A 25,805-nucleotide genomic window follows, 5' to 3' on the forward strand; every position below is an offset into this window, starting at 1 on the left:
TCAGAGGGTAAGCTCGTTGGGGGCAGGGAATGTGCCTGTTATATTGATATATTGCACTCTCCCAAGCGTTTAGTATAGTGCTTGACACACAGTAAGCATTTAATAAACACGACTGATTGATTGATCAGGTTGGCATCAAGCTTCTGGCTTATTTGGAATCCTAGTAACTCTCTTTTTGGCTGAACAATGGGGTCAAAGGGGAGGCGATTAGGTATCTCTATCTTCAGTCCCACTCACATGCTAGGATAGGATGTCCCGAGGCTTATTGTCCTCTTTGAATGTGTAGAAATAGGCATATATTTATACATGTTCTATTCTGTTAGTACTAACACTAGTAATAGTGTTAAGTGCTTAAAATGTATAGTGCACAAATCTTAGTTCAAGGAAAGAATACACTGACGCAAATTAAATATGGTCCCTGTTCCTCTGAGGGCTCCCTTTTCTTACATATTTATAAGGAGAGAGAGCAGAGATGAGATATTCAGTCTCTTTCATGACTATGAGATCTGTATGGTCTATTGCAGGTGATACATCCCACTTACTGAGAAATATCGTCAGTGTCATACATGTCCCATAGCAAAAAGTATTATGCGTTCATAATTGATAATGATTCATAATTGAGAAGCAGCATGGCTTAGAGGAAAGTACACGGGCTTGGGAATCAGAGGTCGTGCGTTCTAATCCCTGCTCTGCCACTTGTCAGTTGTGTGACCTTGGGCAAGTCACTTAAACTACTCTGGGCCTCAGTTCCCTCATTTATAAAATGGGGATGAAGACTGTGAGCCCCACGTGGGACAACCTGATTACCTTGTATCTACTCTAGCTCTTAGAAAAGTACTTGGCATATAGTAAGTGCTTAACAAATACCAACATTATTATTTATGTATTATTATTATTCAGTAGTATACTAGTCATTGTGACCCACTTAGCCTCCATACCCAAACTACCTTCCCTCGATGACCAAATTGTTGCCCTCAACACCACCATCTCCTAGCTCCTGAGGACTAAAGTCTTAATTCTATAGAAACATTCAGTCCATGTTTCCCCACTTCTCAAGAACCTCCAGTGGTTGCCCATCAACCTTTACAAAGAGAAACTCCTTACCATTGGCTTTAAATCACTCAGTCCCCTTGTCCCCTCCTTCCTCACCTCACTACTCTACTACTACAACTCAGCCTCACACTTGGCTACTCTAATGCCAACCTACACACTATCTCACAACCAACCTCTCACCGACATCCTGCCTCTGGCCTGGAATACCCTCCCTTTTCCATATCTGACAGGCAATTACTCCCACCCCCTTCGAAGCCTTATTGAGGCACATCTCCTCTGAGAGGTCTTCCCTCATTCAGCCCTCATTTCCTTTTTTCCTACTCCCTTCTGTGTCACCCTAATTTACTTCCTTTATTAACTGCTCCCTCAGCCCCACAGCACTTATGTACATAGTAATTTATTTATTTTTGTTAATATATGTCTCACCTCTTGCCTGTAAGCTTGCAGTGAGCAGGAAATGTCTCCCTTACATTGTTATATTGTGCTCTCCCAAGCACTTAGTACAGTGCTCTGCACAATGTAGGTGCTCAATAAAAACAATTGATTGGTGCACTGAGTTCCTACTGTGTGGAGAGCACTATACTCACTCTGTGGGAGCCCACAATAGAGTTAAAGGAAATATCCCCTTTTATGCTATTTGTTAAGTGCTTACTATGTGCCAGGCACTGTTACTAAGCACTGGGGCAGATACAAGCTAATCAGGTTGGACACAGTCCATGTCCCACATGGGGCTCACGGTCTTAATCCCGATTTTACAGATGAGGTCACTGAGGCACAGAGAAGTGAATTAACCAAGGTGATACTGCAGACAAGTAGAGGAGCTAGATTTAGAACCTGAGTCCTTCTGACTCTCAAGCTCAGGCTCTATCCACTAGGCCAAAGTGCTTCTCTACGCCCTTCCCATGCCACCTCTGTGAACTGCAAAACCAGATCACCAAGAGCAGACCACAGTTTGCCCAAGATCCTAGGACTAACTTCTAATAAGCTTTTGGGTTATTGATAAACCACATGAGGCCCACTTGCAAGTACTCATCCCCTCAGTCTCCTGGTTGGGACATAATAATAATAATAGTAATAATAATGGTATTTGTTAAGTGCTTACTATCTGTGAAGCACTATTCTAAGCACTAGGGTAATCAGGTTGCCCCCCGTGGGGCTCATAGTCTTAATCCCCATTTTACATATGAGGTAACTGAGGCACAGAGAAGTTAAGTGACTTCCCCAAAGTCACATAGCTGATAAGTGGTGGCACTGGGATTAGAACCCACGACCTCTGATTCCCAAGCCTGGGCTCTTTCAACTAAGCCATGCTGCTTCTCTAATAATAATTATGGTATTTGTTAAGTGCTTACTATGTGCCAAGCACTGTTCTAAGCACTGGGGTGGATACAAGGTAATCAGGTTGTCCCACATGGCGTTCACAATCTTAATCCCCATTTTACAGATGAGGTAAATGAGGCCCAGAGAAGTGAAGTGACTTGCCCCAAAGTCCCACACCTGACAAATGGTGGAGCCGGGATTAGAACCCACGACCTCTGATTCCCAAGCCTGGGCTCTTTCCACTAAGCCACGCTGCTTCTCCGCTTCTTCTCCCATGTGACCTGGAATTGTGGTGAGGCTAACCTCTGGCAGTGGAATAATAAACATTTCATTTGATTTTCAAAATAAATCTTCCACAATGGTGATGTCGATAAAGCTGATGATTTAGAAAACACTTTACGTGACCATGAGGGCTATAATCTTCTCTATTTTAAACCCCCATAGGGCTGACATGCACAATTCATGAAGACATTTCTCTTACAGCTGAGTTAGAAGCTGCTTCAATTGTAGGTTTAGTATGTGTGTACTAGTTGAGGAAAGCACATTGCTTTCTTTCCTTTGTTTGGTCTGAACTCGATGCCTCAGGAATACTACATTCTATGCTCACCTGCCAATGACCCTATGAATTTTGGCACCCTCAGTCGGTTTCTTAATAACTATGAGCATAATATTTGGTGATGTTCCCTAGGTTACAGAACACAATGAGAGTTTTCAACTATGACTTAGGAGGTTAAGGTTTTTCATACGTGGAAAAGATTTTCCTGGGGTAAATTGTACATTCATTCATTCATTCAGTCATATTTATTGAGCACTTACTGTGTGCAGAGCACTGTACTAAGCGCTTGGGAAGTACAAGTTGGCAAGTTTACATGACCTACAGATTCAAACCAGTGAGGAAGGCATTTATCCTCTGCTAACTGTGAGAGTCATTATGATCACAGAGAAACTCTGGGTTGCAAATGCTTTGTATCAGGGCCTGTCAATCAATCAGTGGTATTTATTGAGCACTCACTGTGCGCAGAGCACTGTTCTAAGAACTTGGGAGAGTATAATGCAAAAGATTTGCAAGTGATACATCTCACATATTGAAAACTAGGGTCCATGTCATCCAAGTCCCACACCAAATGGCAAGATTGGAAACAAAGCAGAAGAATCATAAAAGTTCAGTGAAGTATGTGTCTATTCTGCGTCCCAGGTGTTGCACAAATTCAAGTACAAAAGGAAGGCATTACAGTTCATGGTTGGTGAGAGTGCCTTCATGGAAAGCTCAAGACCAGATCCTTGCATTAATGGAGCTGAAAACATTGGCACTTACAAACACACAAGTCCCACAAATGTAAATGACTGTGGAAAAATTCAGACAGAAAATATGCAGATACCATTTCAAAGATTTGCATAAATCCCATTAATGAACATGACAATTAAATAAAACAAAAGTGAATCTAAAAAGAATATAATTCATAATATAATTTTCAGAAATATGAGGACAGCAAAAATTCCAGATGAATTTATATAATCCAAAAGGATTAATGAAAATGAGAGGGGTACTCCAGGGAGAAAGCATGTCATTATCGACCTATTTCTGAGTTATTTAACTTGAAAGTTTGATTACTTTTGAGAATAAACAACATGAATACATAAATGCTGAATCAGAAGTTCTTTTCTGAATCTAATTAATTTTACAACCACCAATCAAGAAAAAGCGCATTTTAGTACTAAAAACAAATTCAACATTTGGAGTTACACTGTACGGGTTTCCAGAAATTGACTTGTCACTTTCAAATGTAATGTATCGGTAGTGTAATACATTTAAACATCTGTCTTCCCCTACCTCTCTTATAAGTGTCACCTAATCTCTGAACAAAAAGAAAAAAATCCTTTATGGGGAAAAAAGAATTCATTCAAAATTATGGCTACTTAAAGATATCACTTTAAATTATATTGTTGACAGTTAGAAGTGGTTTGGTTTCCTGAGTATGTACAATAATCAATGTGTTTTTCAAGAGAAACCCCAAGTGTTCAATGATAGTAATTTAGCTAACATTTTTTTTTTTTGCTGATGGAAAAGTGAAACATCCCTAAATGCTTCATAAGTGCTAAGAGCATTACCATCAATATTTGATAATAACACTAACAAAAACTCATGTCATCTTCCTTTCAAGCTGAATGGAGACACTGGGAATCATGGCAGAAAAACCACAAAATTCTTCTGTTCAGAGCACCCAAGGCCTGAAGATTGGAAAACATCATATCCATGTTTCTTCCTGCAAATGCACCACCCTTCCTGCAGCCCAAGGATCCAGGGAGGTGAGTAGTGTCACAGGCTGTTTTTACCCCTTGATATGGCTGAGGATGGCCGAGTGCAACAAAAGGAAGTGAAACAAGGAAATCACTTCTCTGGACACAATCCACAGATTTTAAAAGACACAGAGCTGTCACAGAAAATAAACAATCTCTAGCTGCTTCTCTCATCCTGACTTCAAATCAGGGGGAACTGGGCCTGTTGATATTCTAGGGCCAGGATAAACTGGCCTACATCCAGACCCAAAGATTTCCATCCCTAAGACAAGGATGTGTGACAGAGCTTGTCCTCTGAACGTTTGATTCCGGGAAGAAAACCTATACTATACTCACTGGGAACCTTCCTTGTAGTTTGCTCCAGAGACACTGGGGATGGTGATGGGCAGGTAACAGGTCTACCAATTCCATTATATTGTATTCTCTCAAATGCTTAGAGCAGTGTTCTGTCCATACTAAACACTCAACAAATATGATGGTCGGATGGTGTCTCTGGGAACTGACTGAAGTCATTGCCTTCCTCCTCTCAACAAAGTTTCAGTAATGATAACCTTTCCCACCACCTCTAACCCATGTCACTTCTGGGGAATGGCATACCCACCACAATGTTCTGGATAGCAAACTGTACTCCAGAAAGTGAAAAGGAACTATTACATGGTCATACACTCAATCCTCACCCATGTCAGGCATTGCACCACAAATACTGAGGACCACTGGTGAGTCAGGCAATAGTGTGTGGGTGGCTCAGCACAACTCATCATTCACTGTGTTCATTCCTCCTAAGACAACCTTCCTCTCAACTCCCTTGCTACTGACCCTTGTTCATGCTATTTTCTGAGGTCAGAATTCCTTCGAATCAAACAATCATATTTATTAAGAACTTACTGTGTACAGAATACTGTACCAAGAGCTTGGGAGAGTACAATTTAACGGAATCGATAGACATGTTCCCTGCCCATGAGGAGCTTACACCTCCCCATATCTGTCAGATCACAGCTATCCCCAGAGTCAAATCCTTCCTAAAACCCCACCACAACCAATAAGATCTCCTCAATTGACTCCCCAGCAACCTAAGACATATTATCCCTTCAGCTAACTCTAGCATTTATGAACATATTCCTACCTCCCTAGCATTTATGTAAATATTTCCAGTTAATTTTTGATCTCTCTATTTGTAAACATTTCCATGTATCAGCTCACTGTGGGTAGGGAATAGGTCATTTCATTAATCTGTTCTTTTTAAGTGTCTAATATCATACACAAAACCAAGTGGGGGCTCAATCCATACTCTTTCTACTACTACTATCAACTTTTAACAAACAAGTGTATGTTCTACTGTGAGACCCACCCTATGATGTGTAAAGCAGCAGTACGGCCTAGTGGAAAGAGCCCAAGCCTGGGAGTTAGAGGACCTGGCTTCCATTCTCAGATCTGCCAGTTGCTCACTGGGTGGCTTCGGGCAAATTATTTAGCTTCTCTGTGCCTCAGTTTTCCTATCTATAAATTGGGGATTCAATACCTAGTCTCCTTCCCCCTTACACTGAGAGCCTCACGTAGGAGAGGGATTGTGTCCAATCTGTCTCGTATCTTCTACGGTGCTTAGTACAGCACTTGGCACATAGTAAGTGGTTAACAAATAACATCCTTATTACTATTATTGTTATTATTAGTAGTAGTATTACTAGTATTTATTTAGCATCCATTTGGTGTAATGAACTATACAAGCTCTCCAGAAGGGAAGTGACACATGCCCTGATCGCAAGGAAAGTCCTTTCAAAGACACTGGCTGTCTGGAAACTTGTTTGACCCATCATTCAAGAAGAAGGAGCAGTCTGAGAATTCATATCTTGTGTTTGAGTAGTGCTATGTAGGAAAGCACTACTCAGGCCAAATGTGGATGGGGCTAGAAGAGGTGGTCTAAAAATGAAGCCTCTAACTCATCTAAACCAGGCTCACCAGAAGTCTGGATCTGGTAGGGTTTAACCTTGAGCTGCTAAAGGTAGTAGAAAACCAGAGACAAGTCACAGACCATTAAGATAGCAATCATCAAGAAATATAACACTCTATAATGGCAGTGAATGAAACCGGACTCCTTAGTTAAGGACAGGGACAAGAATCCTGCCCTCTCAAAGCAACATCATTTAGATTTGCAAATAGATTCATTTCTCAAATCTGCCCAGAAATGACTGATCTGTTGATGATGTAACATGATGCCTCGAGAATACAGTCCCTTTGCTAACCCCAGGAGACCATATTGCCCAAAAAAGACCTCTTCTTAGACAGGGAGCCCCATGTGGGGCAGAGACTGTGTTCAACATAATAATAATAATAACAATAATAATAATATTCGTTAAGCACTTACTGTGTGGCAGGCACTGTACTAAGCATTGGGGTGGATATAATTAAATCAGATTGGACACATTCCCTGTTTCACAGGGGCTTAGAGTCTCAAAGGGGCTCATTGTATCTACCCCAGATCTACCAACAGGGCTTAGTGCAAAGTCCCTAACAAAATACCATTAAACAAGAAAGATAAATAGCAATAAAGATGAAGAAGCTTATCTATGGATTAGGACAGATTAATTGTAGTGATACCAAAATCATCATCATCATCAATCGTATTTACTGAGCGCTTACTATGTGCAGAGCACTGTACTAAGCGCTTGGGAAGTACAAATTGGCAACATATAGAGACAGTCCCTACCCAACAGTGGGCTCACAGTCTAAAAGTGCAACAAGGCCATTTATGGGGTGATTATAATGCACAAGTAGACAGTAATTTAAAGAAAAGAAAAGAAAATAGACTTTATGAGAATGGAAAGCTAGATAGATAATGATCTATTCATTCAATCAGGTCTCTCCCCTCTACCTTACTGTTCTCCTAATGCAACCCAACCTGCATATTTCATTCTTCTAGTGTCGACCTACTTACTGTACCACTGACCTTAATCTCATCTACCTAACCACCTACCCTTTTCCCATGTCCTCCCTCTGACCTGGATCTTCTTCCCTCTTCATATCACCACCACTCACCCCACCTTCAAAGTACTCCTAAAATCAGATCTCCTCCAAGTGATTTCCCTGAGTACAACTTCATTTCCTATCCCTGCTCTCCCTTCCGCATCACCCATACACTCGAATCTGTACCTCTTAAACACTTAATATTCATCCTATCCTCAGCTTCACAGCACTTACATACAAATCCATACTTTATTTCAATGTCTGCCTCCCTGTCCAAACTGAAAGCTCCTTGTAGGCAGGGATCATATCTACCAACTTTATTGTATTGTACTTTCCTAAGTGCTTAGTACAATACTCTGCTCACAATAAGGGCTCAATAAATACAACTGATTGGTTGAGTCATTCATTCACAGTGAGGGAGCAAAACCCTTGTGATTAATACCATAAGAGAAAGACATCTTTGATTCACTGAAGCCTAAATGATGGCATTCATTCAATTGTATTTACTGAGCTCTTACTGTGTGCAGAGCACTGTACTAAGTGCTTTCTCACCATCCCCATGTGAGGCTGAGACAACAGAAGCCAGGTGAGACCTGTATCACAATTGAAACAGCATATTGGGGAGCCACTGAGTATATATCATTACAAACTGCTAGAATGGGCTTATAATCTACAACACTGAGAAGTTACAACCCAAATCAAAGTGTAGATAGAAGTTTTCCAACAGTAGCATCACGTTTGGAGTTCATAACATGATAGCTATGACAGTGATGTTGTCATGTGATGAAAATGATGATGTCAATCTACCATGGTCAGGGTAGATGTGGACATTGGTGAGCAATCATTTGCCAAATGTGATTTAGTCGGAGGAAAAAGAGGAAAAGGATGAGCTGAAGGACAACAACACAAAGAGATATTTTAGTCAAGTTCTGGGAAATGGAACAAGTCAGTTGCAAAATTGTTTCATGAAATACACACACTAAAGAGAAATGCTACTTATTAAAGACATACTAAACAGACATCATCGGTGTTTCCAAGGAGATGTTATATATACCGACCTCTCACCCATGTCCTGCCTCTGTTCTGAAATGTCCTTCCTTGTCATATCTGACAGATGATCACTCTCCCCACCTTCAAAGCTTTCTTAAAAGCTCATTCCTCCCAGAGGCCTTCCCCAACTAAGCCCTCATTTCCTTTTCTCCCACTCCCTTTTGTATTGCCCTTGAACTTGTATTTGCTTCCTTTATTCAGCCCTCTCTCAGGCCCATAGTACTTATGTACATATCCGTAGTTCATTTATTTTAGATTAACATTTGTATCCCCCTCTAGACTCTAAGCTCATCGTGGGCAGGGAACGTGTCTACCAACTCTGTTATATTGTACTCTCTCAAGAGCTTACTACAATGGTCTTCCCACAATAAGCACTCAATAAATATGTTTGATTAACTGATCATGCCTTTATTACCATATCAATCACCTTGCTGACCTCCCTGCCTCCTATCTCTCCCCTCTCCAGTCCATACTTCACTCTGCTGCCAGGATCATTTTTCTACAAAACCATTCTGTCTATATCTCCACACTCCTCAAGAACCTCCAGTGGTTGCCCATTCACCTACACATAAAACCAAACCTCCTTATCATCAAATTTAAAACACTCAATCACGTTGCCCCCTCCTACGTTACCTTGCTGCTTTCCTTCTACAACCCAGGCCACACACTTCACTCCTCTAATGCCAAATTCCTCACTGTAATTCAATCTCATCTATCTCACTGCCAACCCCTCGCCCATGACCTGCCTCTGGCCTGGAATCCCTCCCTGTTTAAATCTGACAGTTGATCATATAGCCTTATTAAAATAAAATCTCCTCTAAGAGGTCTTCCTCAATTAAGTCCTCATTTCCTCTCCTCCCACTCCCTTCTATGTCATCCTGGTAGTTGGATTTGTACTCTTTATTCACCCTACTCTCAGACCCCACAGCACTTAGGTCTTTTACCCTGCACTCTCCCAGCACTTAGGTCTTTTACCCTGTACTCTCCCAAATACTTAGTACAATGTTCTGCAAAAAGTAAGTGGTCAATAAATACCATTGCTTGATTATGCACATATCTGTATTTTATTAGTTTATATTTCTGTCTGTCTGCCCCTCTGGACTTCAAGATCATTATCGGCACTGAAAGTGCTTACTTACTCCCTTAAACTGTACTCTCCCAAATAGTACCATTTTCTATACAAAGGAATCACCAAAATGCAATTGTTTAAGTGTACTTTATAGGTAATATTAAATGTTATGTCTCTAGTTATTGCTTACAAGCTTTAAATTAATCTTAAATTGGGACCTCTCATAGTGAAATTATATTTCTCATTAATTATATGTACATTGAGTAAAGAGATTTGTTCATTTTTTTAATTAAATAGTTACCGCCTCCCTCCTTTGCAACCTTTCATTCATTCAATTGTATTTATTGAGCGCTTACTGTGTGCAGAGCACTGTACTAAGCACTTGGGAAGTACAAGCTGGCAACATATAGAGACGGTCCCTACCCAACAGTGGGCTCACAGACTAGAAGGGGGAGACAGACAACAAAACAAAACATATTAACAAAATAAAATAAAAAGAATAGTAAATATGTACAAATAGAATAGAGTAATAAATATGTACAAACATATATACATGTGCTGTGGGGAGGGGAATGAGGTAGGGTGGGGGGATGGGAAGGGGGAGGAGGGGGAAAGGAAGGAGGGGGTTCAGTCTGGGAAGGCCTCCTGCAGGAGGTGAGCTCTCAGTAGGGCTTTGAAGGGAGGAAGAGAGCTAGCTTGGCGGATGTGGGGAGGGAGGGCATTACAGGTCTGGGGGAGGATGTGGGCCGGGGGTCGACGGTGGGACAGGCAAGAACGAGGCACAGTGAGGAGGTTAGCGGCAGAGGGGCGGAGGGTGCAGGTTGGGCTGTAGAAGGAAAGAAGGGAGGTGAGATAGGAGGGGGTGAGGTGATGGAGAGCCTTGAAGCCGAGAGTGAGGAGTTTTTGCCTGATGCATAGGTTGATTGGTAGCCACTGGAGATTTTTGAGGAGGGGAGTAACATGCCCAGAAGAAACACCTGGCTTATGATGTTCTGGAGGTCATATTTTAGTTAATGGAGGCAGAAAAAATATTTTTTGAAATAGATGAGATCCTTATACTCGGAGAAAGTCAAAATAGCTTTCTGTTTTGTTTTGTTTTTCAATGGAAACAGATTGGAGCAGCTTGCCTAGGGATTGAGATCAAGACCAAACATTTGGACCTTTAAAAAAATCATTGAGCCAAAGGTAAATGATTCAAATGATCAGTTCAGAATGTTGCCTCTGGCTACAGTGTTTTCCTTTTCCACAGAATACTGTGGAGCAGCAAAATAATGTAAAACTGCGATCCATGTTTAATACCTAATTTGCAACCAACAACTAAATAAAACTTTATATGCTCGATGAGGTTCTTTCAATTTTCATGTAAGTCTTTTATGATCTTCTGAAAGGAACTAAGAGTTTGAAATAGACTATTCAATTATTTAGGCAAATACACAAGTGCTCTGACTTCTGTCTTGTGGTGTCCACGGAGGAGCCGCAGCTAGGCCAAGAGGAGCCACAAGGGGCAGCATAGAAGAGAAAAGGTCAAAGGATCAGGGGAATCAGTCAATGATATTTATGGAGAAGGAACTACACTCTCACTGACCCCCTTCCTGCTTCTGCTGCCAAGCCCTGCGTACCTCACAGTTCTCAGAGGAGAAGAAAAGTGATTTGAGCTCCATGAACTCTGTTTTACAATGTATGTAAAATGCTACAATCAATCAATGGCATTTTTTGAGTGAATAATAATAATAGTAATAATTGTGGTATTTGTTAAATGCTTAATATGTGCCAGACACTGTACTAAGCACTGGGGATTTTGACAACTCTCTACGTGTTTTGTTGTCTGTCTCCCCCTTCTAGACTGTGAGCCTGTTGTTGGGTAGGGACCGTCTCTATATGTTACCGACTTGTACTTCCCAAGTGCTTAGTACAGTGCTGTTCACACAGTAAGTGCTCCTCCGCAACATCGTCAAGATCTGCCCTTTCCTCTCTATCCAAACTGCTACCCTGCTTGTTCAATCTTTCATCCTATCAAGAATGGATTACTGCATCAGCCTCCTCTCCGATCTCCCATCCTCCTGTCTCTCGACACTTCAATCTATACTTCACGCCACTGCCCGGATCGTCTCTGTGCCTCGGTTACCTTATCCATACATTGGGGAGAAAAACTGTAATCCCCATGTGGGACAGGGACAGTATCCAACCTAATAGGTTTGTATCCACCCCAGAGCTTAGTATAGTGCCTGGCACATAGAAAGTGCTAAATTAAGACCAGTAAAAATAAAGAAAATAACTGTGGCCTTCTTCAGCAATTTTTCTTGAAGCATATGAGCTGCTGAAGCTAAATAGTTTCTCAGATGCACAGAGTTACATATAATTACCAGTAGTAATAAATTTGATAGCCACATCTAGAACAGATGCATTCAACTTTTGACCTATCCTTTGTCTGCTATTAGCAAAGTGCTCTTCAGAAAGCACTCAGTAAATACCACTGAATGATTGAAAACATGACCTTTCCCTGATTTGATTTCCAGACCTCCTTACTTAAAGTCATAGGTGTGAAAATCAACTTGTTCTAGCACACTCAGTCATTTGATTTCAAATTCCCTACTGGAAGTGAACTGCAGAGACATAAAATGGATTGGTCTGGATTTTTGAATTTTTTCACTTTGGAGATTGTCTTTCTGGAAGGAGAATAATGTTGAAAATCAATTGTGTAATATATACAACTTAAAATTATGAAAAATATATGAATATGGATACATGAATGTATATGAGTGCTGGTAGTAACATGATCCCATCCAGATGGGAAAGTGAAGCTGAAGAGGCCAATACTGACCAACACACCTTTTTGACTGTTTGCATTTAAGGAGCACTCCTCGTTGTACTGATGGGTTTATTCCATATAAGTCCTATTAGTTTTCTAGCCTGAAACTTGGTATTGTGCATCTTCATGAAGTCCTTGCTCTAGGAAAGCAATGCCTCTCCTGAATGCTGCACACCAAACTGCCTGCTGCTGTGGTCTTGCAATGGTCCATTCTAAAGCCACTTTGTTCTAGACTGTGCTGTGCTATGGCCGGCCACCTGTACTTCTGACCCCATTCCCTCTCATCTTATGAAATCTCTCACTCCATCCCTTCTCCCCTCCTTAACTTCCATCTTCAACTGCTCACTCTCCACTGGTTCCTTCCCCTCTGCCTTCAAACATGCCCACGTCTCTCCCATACTAAAAAAACCCTCTCTCGACCCCACCTCACCTTCTAGTTATTGCCCTATCTCCCTCCTACCATTCCTTTCCAAACTCCTTGAACGAGTCATCTACACATGCTGCCTCGAATTCCTCAACGACAACTCTCTCCTCAACCCCCTCCAATCTGGCTTCCGTCCCCTACATTCCACGGAAACTGCCCTCTCAAAGGTCATCAATGACCTCCTGCTTGCCAAATCCAACGGCTCCTACTCTATCCTAATCCCCCTCGACCTCTCAGCTGCCTTTGACACTGTGGACCACCCCCTTCTCCTCAACACACTATCCAACCTGGGCTTCACAGACTCTGTCCTCTCCTGGTTCCCCTCATCTCTCCGGCCATTCGTTCTCAGCCTCTTTTGCGGGCTCCTCCTCCCCCTCCCATCACCTTACTCTAGGGGTTCCTCAAGGGTCAGTTCTTGGTCCCCTTCTGTTCTCGGTCTACACTCACTCCCTTGGTGAACTCATTCACTCCCACGGCTTCAACTATCATCTCTACACTGATGACACCCAAATCTACATTTCTGCCCCTGCTCTCTCTCCCTCCCTCCAGGCTCGTATCTCCTTCTGCCTTCAGGACATCTCCATCTGGATGTCTGCCCACCATCTAAAACTCAATATGTCCAAGACTGAACTCCTTATCTTCACTCCCAAACCCTGCCCTCTCCCTGACTTTCCCATCACTGTTGGCACTACCATCCTTCCCGTCTCACAAGCCCGCAACCTTGGTGTCATCCTCGACTCTGCTCTCTCGTTCACCCCTCACATCCAATCCGTCACCAAATCCTGCCGGTCTCACCTCCGCAACATCACCAAAATCCGCCCTTTCCTCTCCATCGAAACCGCTACCCTACTCATTCAATCTCTCATCCTATCCCGACTGGATTACTGCATCAACCTCCTCTCCGATCTACCATCTTCCTGTCTCTCCCCACTTCAATCCATACTTCACACCACTGCCCAAATCGTCTTTGTGCAGAAATGCTCTGGGCATATTACTCCCCTCCTCAAAAATCTCCAGTGGCTACGCATCAGGCAAAAACCCCTCACCCTCAGCTTCAAGGCTCTCTTTCACCTCGCCCCCTCCTACCTCACCTCCCTTCTCTCCTTCTACAGCCCAGCCCACACCCTCCGCTCCTCTGCCACTAAGCTCCTCACCGTGCCTCATTCTCGCCTGTCCCGCCGTCAACCCCCAGCCCACGTCCTCCCGCTGGCCTGGAATGTCCTCCCTCCGCACATCTGCCAAGCTAGCTCTCTTCCTCCCTTCAAAGCCCTACTGAGAGCTCACCTCTTCCAGGAGGCCTTCCCAGACTGAGCCCGCTCCTTCCTCTCCCCCTCCTCCCCCTCCCCATCCCCCCGCCTTACCTCCTTCCCCTCCCCACAGTACCTGTATGTTTGTACATATTTATTACTCTATTTTACTTGTACATATTTAGTATTCTATTTATTTTATTTTGTTAGTATGTTTTGTTTTGTTGTCTGTCTCCCCCTTCTAGACTGTGAGCCCGCTGTTGGGTAGGGACCATCTCTATTTGTTGTCAACTTGTACTTCCCAAGTGCTTAGTACAATGCTCTGCACACAGTAAGTGCTCAATAAATATGATTGAATCAATGAATAAATACGATTGAATGAATGAATGAATGAATGGGGTAGATACAAGACAATTGTGTTAGACACAATTCTTGTCCCACATGTGGCTCACAGTCTTAATCCCCATTTTATGGATGAGGAAACTGAAGCACAGAGATGTTAAGTGACTTGCCCAAGGTTACAGAGCAGACAAGTGGCAGATTCAGGATTAGAACCCAGGTCCTCTGACTCTCAGGCCAGCACTCTTCACACTAGACCATGCTGCTTGTGTTTAGAGCACTGTACTAAGTGCTTGGAGGAGTGCAACACAACAGCGTTGGTAAACATATTCTCTGCCCACAAGGAGCTTATAGACCAAAAGGGGAGAGAGACACTAATAGGACTTAATAAATTGTAGATATGTACATCATTGCTCTAGGGCTAAGGGTGAGGTAAGTACAGTTGTTTTAAGGGTACAGATCCAAGTGCTGCTGCAAAAGTTAGAAGATAGACCCAAATTTGTGTATATACATATATATGCTTTCCTTCCAGAAATCCAGTTGATTTAGCTTAGCTCCAAGGACAAACATTTGTTGGCTACAGAATGAAACCTTGAAAATTGTGTTTCTTCCCCTTCCCCAGAACACAACCTCCAAGATTCAGTATCAGTGATGAAAAGCTGTAGATGTTTTCCCCGTAGAAAAACTTTCTGACAACTTGTACCAGTGTCACCTTGGAATCTTCTCTTTCAGAGAGAGGATATACTCTCAACACATCACTTTTGGAAATACACTGTTTATCAGTTGTGCATTAATGAGAATGAAACATACAGAAGAACAGTGACATCACTCCTGATACTGGAAGCCATTCTTTGTTGTTATAGAAGTACTGCATTTGTTTTCTCCTGGTAAAAATGTGATTTTTAAATCGCAATAAAGTTAAAATATTCAGGTTGGTTGGGTTTTTGCTAATCACAGTAAAATGAGATGTAAACCCTACAATTACAGAAAAATGTTTTGCCAAGGTGAAGTTATAATCTTAGCTCCAACCTTTGATCATGTTATTACTTCAAAGACTTGACATGTGGTGAATCACCTGAATCTGATGGCACTGCTGAAGAAAACTACAAGTGAGGAGGGGATTAAATGCTTAGTCATCCCTCCCTCCCACCATTCCACTCCAGATTCTTCAAGCAAATTGTCTGTACTCACTACTTCCACTTCCTCTCCTTCATTTCTCTAATTGACCCCATTCTGCCACCTTCACTTCGCAGAAACTGTCCCCTCTGAAGTCACCAGTGGCATTCTTCTTGCCAAATCCAACAGTTTCTACCCATTCTAATCACCCAGCCCTCCCACTCTCAAGCATTCTGGTTGGGAATTCTCTTTTTTTTAAATGGTATCTCTTAAGGACCTTTTTTTTATATGTCAGGCATTGTACTGAGTGCTGGGATAGATAAGATCTAATCAGGCTGGAAACAGTTCATGTCCTATGTGGAGATCACAGTCTTAAACCCCATTTCAGAGATGAGGTAACTGAGGCAGAGAAAAATTAAGTGACCTGCCCAAGGTCACACAGGAGACATGTGGCAGAGCCATGTTTTACATAGCAATGGGAGAGAAGCTCAGCTTCTATCACCCTGCCTGTCCTCTCTCTCATTTTAAAGAGGCATCATTCCATACCTGATGCAATTCTTAACTCAGACTACACTGACAAAAATCTTGCCTTCACAAAATACCCATTCCCCATCCAGTTTACATGAATGATACCCATGCTTTTTCTGGGTTCTGGTTTTCTTTCTTCCCTTCTTGATATTTTCTTATAGCACTTGTTAATCACTTACTTTGTGCCAGGCACTGTACTAAGTGCTGGAATAGACACAAGCTAGTTAGGTTGGACACAGTCCCTGTCCCCTATGGGGCTCACAGTCAATCTCCATTCTACAGATAAGGTAACTGAGGCACAGAAAAGTGAAGTGACTTGCCCCAGGTCACAGAGCAAACAAGTGGTAGAGCTGGGATTAGAACCCAAGTCCTTCTTACTATCAGGTGTGTGGTTTATCCACTGGGTCATCTTCTAATTGTTTTTCTCTGCCAGTCCCTTCACCCTGCCCTGAAATCTTCTGTCACCCTAGGTTTTCAGCCTCTCAAAGTGTACATGAGTATATTTATACAAATGTCCACAAGTTCCAATGGCTTATTTGTGTATGTCACATCCTGAGGGCCGTCTGACTTAGCCCACTTCTGGGTGTGCCTTTATATGTGTAAATGGGTGCCCAGGTACATGAATGTTTTCTGTGAGAAAGAAACCTCTGACTGGTTTCTGCATGGTCTGTCCAGTTTGCCCAGAAGTCAGAAACATGTCCCACCTTAATCTTATTTATAATAATAATAATAATGATGACATTTATTAAGCACTTACTATGTGCAAAGCACTGTTCTAAGCGCTGGGAAGGTTACAAAGTGATCAAGTTGTCCCATGGGGGGCTCACAGTCTTAATCCCGATTTTACAGATGAGGTAACTGAGGCCCAGAGAAGTTAAGTGACTTGCCCAAAGTCACACAGCTGACAATTGGCTGGGCCGAAATTTGAACCCATGACCTCTGACTCCAAAGCCCGTGCTGTTTCCACTGAGCCACGCTGCTTCTCATTTATTCTCGTATTCTCATTTATTCAGCGTATTCTCATGCTGCTTCTGCATTTATTGTTTACCATCTGCAGAGTACTGTACTCAATCCTTGGGGGAGTACAATACAACATAAATTAGCAGATACATTTCCTGACCATAACGAGCTTCTGCTATCTTCTGCTCTGATTTGGACCAGGGCTTCAAACATGTCAGGGTGTGCACCATGGCCACTTGGACCAGAAGGGGCTTCATAAGGCTGGTAGGGTCATTTTTCTGGAGAATAAGAGTATTACATATTCCTTTCCTTAGCTTACTAATCAGTCATTTCTCTTTGAGTCTTTGGGACCATCATGCTTAAAGAACTGGGGATAAGCCAGATCTGTAATTTATCTATTTTTTTATATTAATGTCTATCTCTCCTCCCCAGACTGTAAGCTTGTTGTGGGTAGGGAATGTCTGTTTATTCTTATATTTTACTCTCACAAATGCTTAGTACAGTGCTTTGCACACCGTAAGCAGTCAATAAATATGACTGAATGAATCAGTAAGTTCTGGAGGATCCTGGTCTAGTGAAAAGAGCACAGGTCTGGGAGGTAGGAAAACTAGTCCCAACTTGGACAGTGGCCTGCTATGTGACCTAAGATAAGTCACATAACCTCTCTGGGCCTCAGCTTCTTCTTCTATAAATGGAGATAAGATAAATAACATACTTGGTCTCCCTACCTCTGAGTCTGTCATCCCTAAGTGGGACAGGAAACTTGTCTGATTTGAACATGCTGACTCTACCACAGTGCTTATAACATTTGAAAATAGGCACATAATAAATACCATAAATAGGGATTATGGTACTTGAACTTGATTCTCAACAGTTACCTATAATTCTATCATTTTTGCATTACATTCTAAAATGGTTTTAATAGACCGCAAAAGTTCTGGTGCAACAGGAAAGCAGTCTTTCAACAGATCAATCAATCAGCGGTATTTATTGATTGCTTACTTTGAGCAGAACACTGTCCTAAGTGCTTAGGAGAGTACAATACTCTCAAGAAGGTTACAGTATAATGTTGGACACAGACAGTGAAATAAATTATAGGTATGGGATGTAACCAAGTGACAGTGCATGGCAGAGGGGAGTATGGAGGGAAAATAGGGTGGACAGATTACAGCATAGTTCAGGAAGGCTATCTAGAGGAAATATGATTTCAGTAAGGCTTTGAAGATGGGGAGAATAGGAGTCTGTTGGGTATGTTGAGGGAGGGAGTTCCAAGCAGAAGTGGGAGCTCATTGGAGGGTGAGATGAAAGTGAATAGATTGGTACTAGAGGAGTCTAGTGTATGGGGTGTGTTTTAGTAGAAGAGTGATTGATTACCTTGAATTCTATGGTGAGGAGTTTCTGATTGATTCAGAGTCGAATGGACCTCCATTGGAAGCACTTGATGCTTAGACTCTGAGTTCCTTGTGGAACATGAACTGTGTCCAATTTAATTAACTTGTATCTACCCCAGCGCTTAGAACAGTGATTGACACATAATAAGTGCTTAACAAATACCATAGTTATGTTATTGTTAAGGAGTGGGTAAATGTGTACCAAGTATGGACAAGCAAGGGGAAAAGCTAGAGGCACAGATATGAATGAGAAAGGTGATGCAGTCATCAAAATGAAATATGCTGAGTGTTTGAACAAGTTTGGGTGGAGAGGAAGGGCTCCAGAGATTTTTTTTTTAATAGTATTTGTTAAGCACTTACTATGTGCCATGCATTGTACAAAGCACTGGGGTAGATACAAAATAATCAGTAGGATACAGTCTATGTCAATATCCAATTTAAAAATACGGTCACTGAAGCACAGAGAAGTGAACTGACTTGACCAAGGTCACACAGCAGACACATGGTGGAGCTGGCATTAGAACCCAGGTCCTCTGACTCCCAGGCTTGTGCTCTTTCCACTAGGCCATACTGTTGTGATAGAATCGACAAGCCTTAGTGACTCATGGCACATGCGAGTTGAAGGAGAAATAAGGAGAGGCTTAAGAGATAGGAGAGATGGCAGAGTGATCTACCATGAGTGGAAAGTCATGGGGAAAAGAAAGCTTGGTAAGGGAGCTGAGAAGTTCAGTTTTGGACATGTTGATTGTAAAGTTACAGCAGGCCATCCAATTAGAAATGTTTTGGGACCATCCACAGCTCAAAGAGGCACAGAACCTATGTTAGGCATCCTGTGTAATATTTTATCTTTTTTATCAGCCCAAATTCATGTTGACTAGTCTTAAGTCTCTGGGCCAAAATGACAGAGCAGGATTAATATTTACAGATATGAGCATTGTGATATGAATAACTGGAATAGAAGGGGAGGGCATAGAAATAGGGAGAAAAGATGTCCTTCAACTCTGAAAATGATTTTCTGGGGTAATTTGGCCATAATGCTTGGTTGGCATTTCGCTAGCACTATCTCACTTTCAAAAATCTTTAGTTTTCCCCTTTAGAGAGAAGTCAAAAGTACATAACATAGAGAAATATAAACACTCATGAATTCAAGCAGAGAATTTTCTCCCTAACCTATTGTGGCCAAACAATAGAGAAAATCATCCTAAACCTCATCCCCATTCAGGGAATGTTTAACTAATTATGCATATGCCATGACGGCATCTTTGAGAGCAGACAGTCTCCAATGAGCTTAATGCGGAATGAAATTTCAAATCTGAATGGTGCTAAAAACCTTGCTTAGCCTATTTGGATTTCCAGTCTGCCAGATGGCTAAGAAGATTTTAATATAGGTTGGAAGAAGCACTTTCATGTGTGAAATGTAGATTTATATAAAACAGTCCAGTGTGTATTTGTCTCGCCTCAGTTAGCATAATTAGCACAGGAAGAAAATTACTGTGTTATACCAAGTGAGATCACTGTAGTGCTAAATAATAAATTTGTAAAAATTCTCCTTTCGAGCATTATTCGGCATGAAATTTTTGTTTTGTTTGAACATCTCAGAAGGAAAAACAACAATTTTAAACAAATGGGATTGAAATGAATAGGTCAGTAACAGAGTTTCCATGATAAACTGTTAAGCCATTTTTTGCATCGTTTGTGAGATACACATGTTCCACAGAAGAACATAAGCAGTCCCATTCCTGAGTTAGACCTATTTTACATCCAGGTCAGTGCTCTTCTCTGCCATGGGCAACTGAATGCTTGCAGGGACTCAGTGGTGACTTGATATCCAGACTCATGGTTATGGATGGACTAACTGATATCCAGTCTCATGGTAATGGACGGATTAACTGAAACCTCTAAATTTTCCTTCCACATACTAGATTATAATTTCCTACAGCAACACATGATGGCTCATGCCTTTATCTACATTAAGGCGATTAGCTGTCTGAAACAGGACGATCGATTAAACTTTTTGGGGTTCTATTTTCAGCTCCTCAGTCTTAAAGGAAGACCTGTTTATGAACAAGGTAACAAGAGACTACCCCCTCACTGCAGCAGCAGTGGCAGTGCAAAGGAGTGGAGGACGAGGAGTCCTACACTAAAAAACAACCATCACTGACTCAGAGTATCCTTTCTGATCTTCCAACCTTTTGTCTCTCCCCACTTCAGTCTATACTTCGCTCTGCTGCCTGAATTATATTTCTACAGAAAAGTTCTGGGCATGTCACCCCACTCCTCAAAATCTCCAGTGGTTGCCTACCGACTTCTGTATCAAGCAAAAACTCCTCATTATTAGCTTCAAAGCTCTCCCTCACCTTGCCCCCTCCTCCCTCACCTCCCTTCTCACCTTCTACAGCCCAGCCCACATACTCCACTCCTCTGCTGCTAACCTCCTCACTGTGCCTCGTTCTTGCCTGTCCTGCCATTGACCCCGACCCACGTCCTACCTCTGATCTGGAATGCTCTCCTCAAATCTGACAAACTAGCACACTTCCCCTTTTCAAAGCCCTACTGAAAGCTCACCTCCTCCAGGAGGCTTTCCCAGACTAAGCCCCCCTTTTCCTCTGCTCCCCCTCCTTTCCCCATCACCCCGACTCCCTCCCTCTACCCCCCACCGTGCCCCACAGGACTTGTGTATATATATACATATATATATACATATTTATAATTCTATTTATTTTATTAATGATGTGCATATATCTATAATTCTATTTATTTATATTGATGCCTCTTTACTTGTTTTGATGTCTGTCTCCCCCCTTCTAGACTGTGAGCCCACTGTGGGCAGGGATTGTCTCTATTGCTGAATTGTACTTTCCAAACACCTAGTACAGTGCTGTGTACCCATTAAGTGCTCAATAAATGTGATTGAATGAACGATTGAAAGGTCCGGGATGGAAGAGGCTGGTGAATAAAGGAGGCAGTAGTAGGAGAAGGAGGAAAATGATGACTTGGTAACTTCCCTCCATTTTCCTTTCTCATCTTTTTTACTCTACGTAGTTACCTTTTTGTTGGAACTGTTGACTACCAGTTATACATGTTAGGCAAATGGATTTCTCCCCAAAGCAGTGGTAATACCCTTCATTTCCCCACCAACCTGCACTTCCCCTGCATTCTGTTGGGAGGGAGGGGAACTCTTTGCATACCCTAATTACTTCTCTCTCTTCAGCTGCATCATGAGGCCCTTGCTGCTTCATTCAGACAAGGAGGACTTTTCAACTGCTGAGCAAACCATGCCAGTCTAATTTGCAGGCAACACAGGCAAGGTCACAAGCTTTTAATGTAAGGGGATGCCAAAGAGACTCTCACTGCCTCAGAAGTATCCTCCTTCCTTCACAAACACAAGAATATGGTGGGTCAGTGACAAGGAAGGGGTTGAAGAGGTGTGTGGGGGGGCAAGTGGCACTTCAGAACAGCTTCAGAGGGGCAGCATGACCTAGTGGAAAGAGCATGGGCCTGAAAGACAGAGGACCCAGCTCTGCCACTTGCCTGCTGTGTGACCTTGAGCAAGTCTCAACTTCTCTATGCATCAGTTTCCTCTTCTGCAACCTGTTCTCCCTCCTACTTAGATTGTGAGCTCAACATGGGACCTGATGATCTTGTATTTACTTCAGCGCTTAGTACAGTGCTCAAAAATACACTTGCCCTCCAGCCCCCAGTGGGGCCTAATAGAGCATCCTAGACCATGTGTTGGTGAAGGAAATTGTCAAACACATGCCATCCTGCCAGTAAGACTGGTCACCTAATGTAAAACAGAGAATTCTGTTTTCAAACTGAAGCCCATCTAAGACTTTGGTTCTCAGGAGCTGGAAGAACTACTCCTGGGCTAGTGAAGTAGTGTTTTCCAACTAGGCCAGTGAGTAGTCACCAATGTAGCTGAATGCTAGCAAATAAATAGGTCAAGGCCCCAAGGGATCATCGTTTTATATGAAGCCTCAGAGAGAAACACACAGTTTATAATAATAGTAATGATGGCATTTGTTAAGCACTTACTATGTGCAAAGCACTGTTCTAAGCATTGGGGAGGTTACAAGTTGATCAGGTTGTCCCATGGAGGAGCTCACAGTCTTCATCCCCATTTTACGGATGAGGTAACTGAGCCACAGAGAAGTTAAGTGACTTGCCCAAAGTCACACAGCTGACAATTGGCGGAGTCGGGATTTGAAGCTATGACCTCTGACTCCAAAGCCTGTGTTCTTTCCACTGAGCCACTCTGCTTCTTCAGACAGTTTATCTGTCACAACCGCTAATTCAAGGGCTTCGACTGTGGTGTGAATGAACAAGCGAGAGAGAGAAGGGATGAGAAGCGCTTTATATACAGGAAGGGAGACCTAGAATAATAATAATAATGATCACATTTGTTAAGCACTTACTATGTGCAAAGCACTGTTCTAAGCACTGGGATAGACACAAGGTAATCTGGGTGTCCCACATAGGGCTCACAGCCTTCATCCCCATTCTACAGATGAGGTAACTGAGGCCCAGAGAAGTGAAGCGACTTGCCCAAAGTCACACAGCTGACAAGTGGCGGAGGCAGGATTAGAACCCACAACTTCTGACTCGCAAGCCCAGGCTCTTTCTACTAAGCCACGCTGCTTCAATACATCTTTATTCCTTTACTCCAGATTATGATAATGACAATAGTAATAATCATAATGATATTTTTTAAGTGCTTACTTTGTGCCAAGCACCCGTACTAGGTCCTGGGGTGGATACCAACAAAACAGGTTGGACCCAGTCCCTGTCCCACATGGGGCTCACAGTCTCAATCCCCGTTTTACAGATGAGGTAACTGAGGCCCAGAGTAATGAAATGACTTTCCCAGGATCACACAGCAGACGTGATAGAGCCAAAATTAGAACTCATGGCTGTCTGACTTCCAGGTCCATGCTCTATCCACTATGCCATGCTTATCCAATTCCAATCACCTGAGTCTAATCACTGAACTACCTCACCTTTTAAACTTTTTTATGGCATTTCTTAAACACTTACTAAGTGCCAGACACTGTACTAAGCACTGGGGCAGATACAAGATAATCAGGTTGGACACCGAACATGATCCACATGGGGATCACAGTCTGAATCCCCATTTTACAGATGAGGTAACTGAGGCACTGAGAAGTTAAGTGACTTGCCCAAGGTCACAGAGCAGACAAGTGGCAAAGCCAGGATTAAAACACAAGGTCCTCTGACTCCCAGACCTAGTTTTATCTACTAGATCATGCTGCTTCTCAATGAGAAGCAGATTTAAGGTTTCTCTACCTTAAACAACAAAAATAAAACGTGAAGCAAATGAAAAGTTTTTTACACTTTACCTAATATCTTCTGAGCATCAATAATCCCCAATTCAACTTCAGTTCCTGTGATGATGGTACATGTGAAAGGGACTTGCAGAAGAACACTTATCTCACCAAAGGACTCCTTTTCATGAAGTTTACCCAAGAACACTCGTCTGGTCTTCTTTCCCTGTTTGAGAGATTGGAAAGGACCTTGCATGTAATTCAGTGCTTCCTCAAAAATGTTACTAATGGTATACAGCCTTCGGGATGCTCAAGAGACGATATGCAAGCTATTTTTTATTATGTTGTATCAACAAACTAAGAATTATATATGAAATTCAGGAAAGCATTATTCAAAATAATTCAGTCCTCCTGAATTCCATATATAACTAAGAAAGTTTTTGATACACAAAATAAATAGTTGAATAGAAATACTACTAACTGGACTGATCAAAGGACAAAAAAGATGGACAATCATTAGATCTATTTTTCTCTGGTTTAGAAATCTAGCCAGAAAAGCATAATTGTTATTTATTAACTCCATTAGTTTAAATAATATTAAAATAGAGTTGGCAAGGGACAGGAACTGTTTGCTGAACTTAAAACTGTATTCTGGATTTCTCGGTCCAGATGTAAATTTCTTCTATATCACCATTGCTCAGTGTTTCAGAACACCTAAGGCCATAAGCTATGGATGATTTATTTCCAATTGGGTGTTTTCCTTCTGTTGTACTTTTCCAAGCATTTAGTACAGGGCTTTGCACGCAGCAGGGGCTCAATATATAAACTTGATAGATTGATTAATTTTTGTTTCCAATTAAAAGTTGGCAAGATACAGAAAATCAGGTTAAGGGATTTTCAAAGTGTTCTTTTCAAATTATTTAAAGAAGCAACTCTCCTTATTTGTGGCTAAATCATTAATTCCAGTTGGGCTTTTTCTCACCTACTCAGTATTTATGAACAAGGGAAGAGGGAAAGAAAAACAAACTTAAGCATATACCTTATGAAGTTAGAAATCAAAGTGAAATGAGGAGAAAGTTGAGAGAGGATAGTCAGCTGAGGCAAGAAATCCCAGGGAAGAAGGTTCACTGAGGCTAATACACAGAATTAAAAACCACAAACACTGTCATTATAGAGTTTCCCCAATCAAGTAGAGAATAAGTAGAGGACATCTCTACTTGGATGTCTTCCAGTCACCTCTAACTTAACATGTCCCAAACAGAGCTCCTTATCGTCCCACCCAAACCCTGTCGTCCCACTCATTTACCCATCACTGTTGACGGCACCACTATCCTTCCTGTTTCACAAACCCCTAACCTTTGCATTATCCTTGAATCCTCTCATTCAACCCATGTATTCAAGCCATCACTAAATCCTGTCACTTCTACCTTCACATCATCGCTTAAATCTGCTCCATCTTCTCCAACTGAAACTGCTTCCACATTAATGCAAGCACTTATCCTATCAAGCCTTGATTATTGTATCAGCCTCCTCACTGACCAATGGTCCATAGAGTCCTACACTCTGTCTCTGACAGTGGTCACATGATATTCTCAGTTAAGGTTGGATCATTTAACATCTTTAATGTTTCCTTCTGCATCCATCTAATAGCCCACTATGGAGTTTTTTAATCAATGAATGCTCTCTGTAGCCATGAAATGAAGAGCAGCAGGATGATGATGGGTTATGATGATGGTGATGAAGATGGTAGTGGTCTTTATTAAGTGATTACTTAAACAGTTCCACTTCCACATGAGGCACATGGTTTTAGGGAGCTCAGTAACTTAGAAAGATAAAAACTTGGAGCAGAAGTAGGAAATGGTGAAAAAATATTGAACACAAGCTGTTCAGAAAGGAGTGCAAATGGGCAAGAGAGGGGGGAAGGGAGAAAGAGAAAATTCCAAGCCTCTAAATCCCCT

At 42.0% G+C, this 25,805-nt stretch overlaps 1 protein-coding gene and 1 long non-coding RNA gene across 2 annotated transcripts in view; one reads left to right on the top strand and one right to left on the bottom strand.

Annotated features, from left to right (window-relative positions):
• Nucleotides 1-11,056, top strand: part of LOC119927222 — a 112,740-nt gene extending 101,684 nt beyond the window's left edge. Inside the window, exons 2-3 of the long non-coding RNA XR_005450391.1 lie at nt 4,536-4,680; nt 10,864-11,056. This is a non-coding gene — a long non-coding RNA (uncharacterized LOC119927222). The remainder of the gene's footprint in view (nt 1-4,535; nt 4,681-10,863) is intronic.
• The window catches only part of LOC119927220 (cyclic nucleotide-binding domain-containing protein 1-like), a 200,025-nt gene that overhangs the window by 83,305 nt on the left and 90,915 nt on the right, over nt 1-25,805 (bottom strand). Inside the window, exon 6 of the mRNA XM_038745747.1 lies at nt 23,923-24,073. Coding sequence (XP_038601675.1) covers nt 23,923-24,073 — 151 coding nt within the window. The remainder of the gene's footprint in view (nt 1-23,922; nt 24,074-25,805) is intronic.

This window comes from Tachyglossus aculeatus, chromosome 4, assembly GCF_015852505.1.
Source record: "Tachyglossus aculeatus isolate mTacAcu1 chromosome 4, mTacAcu1.pri, whole genome shotgun sequence".
In the NCBI taxonomy this organism is placed as follows: Eukaryota; Metazoa; Chordata; class Mammalia; order Monotremata; family Tachyglossidae; genus Tachyglossus; species Tachyglossus aculeatus.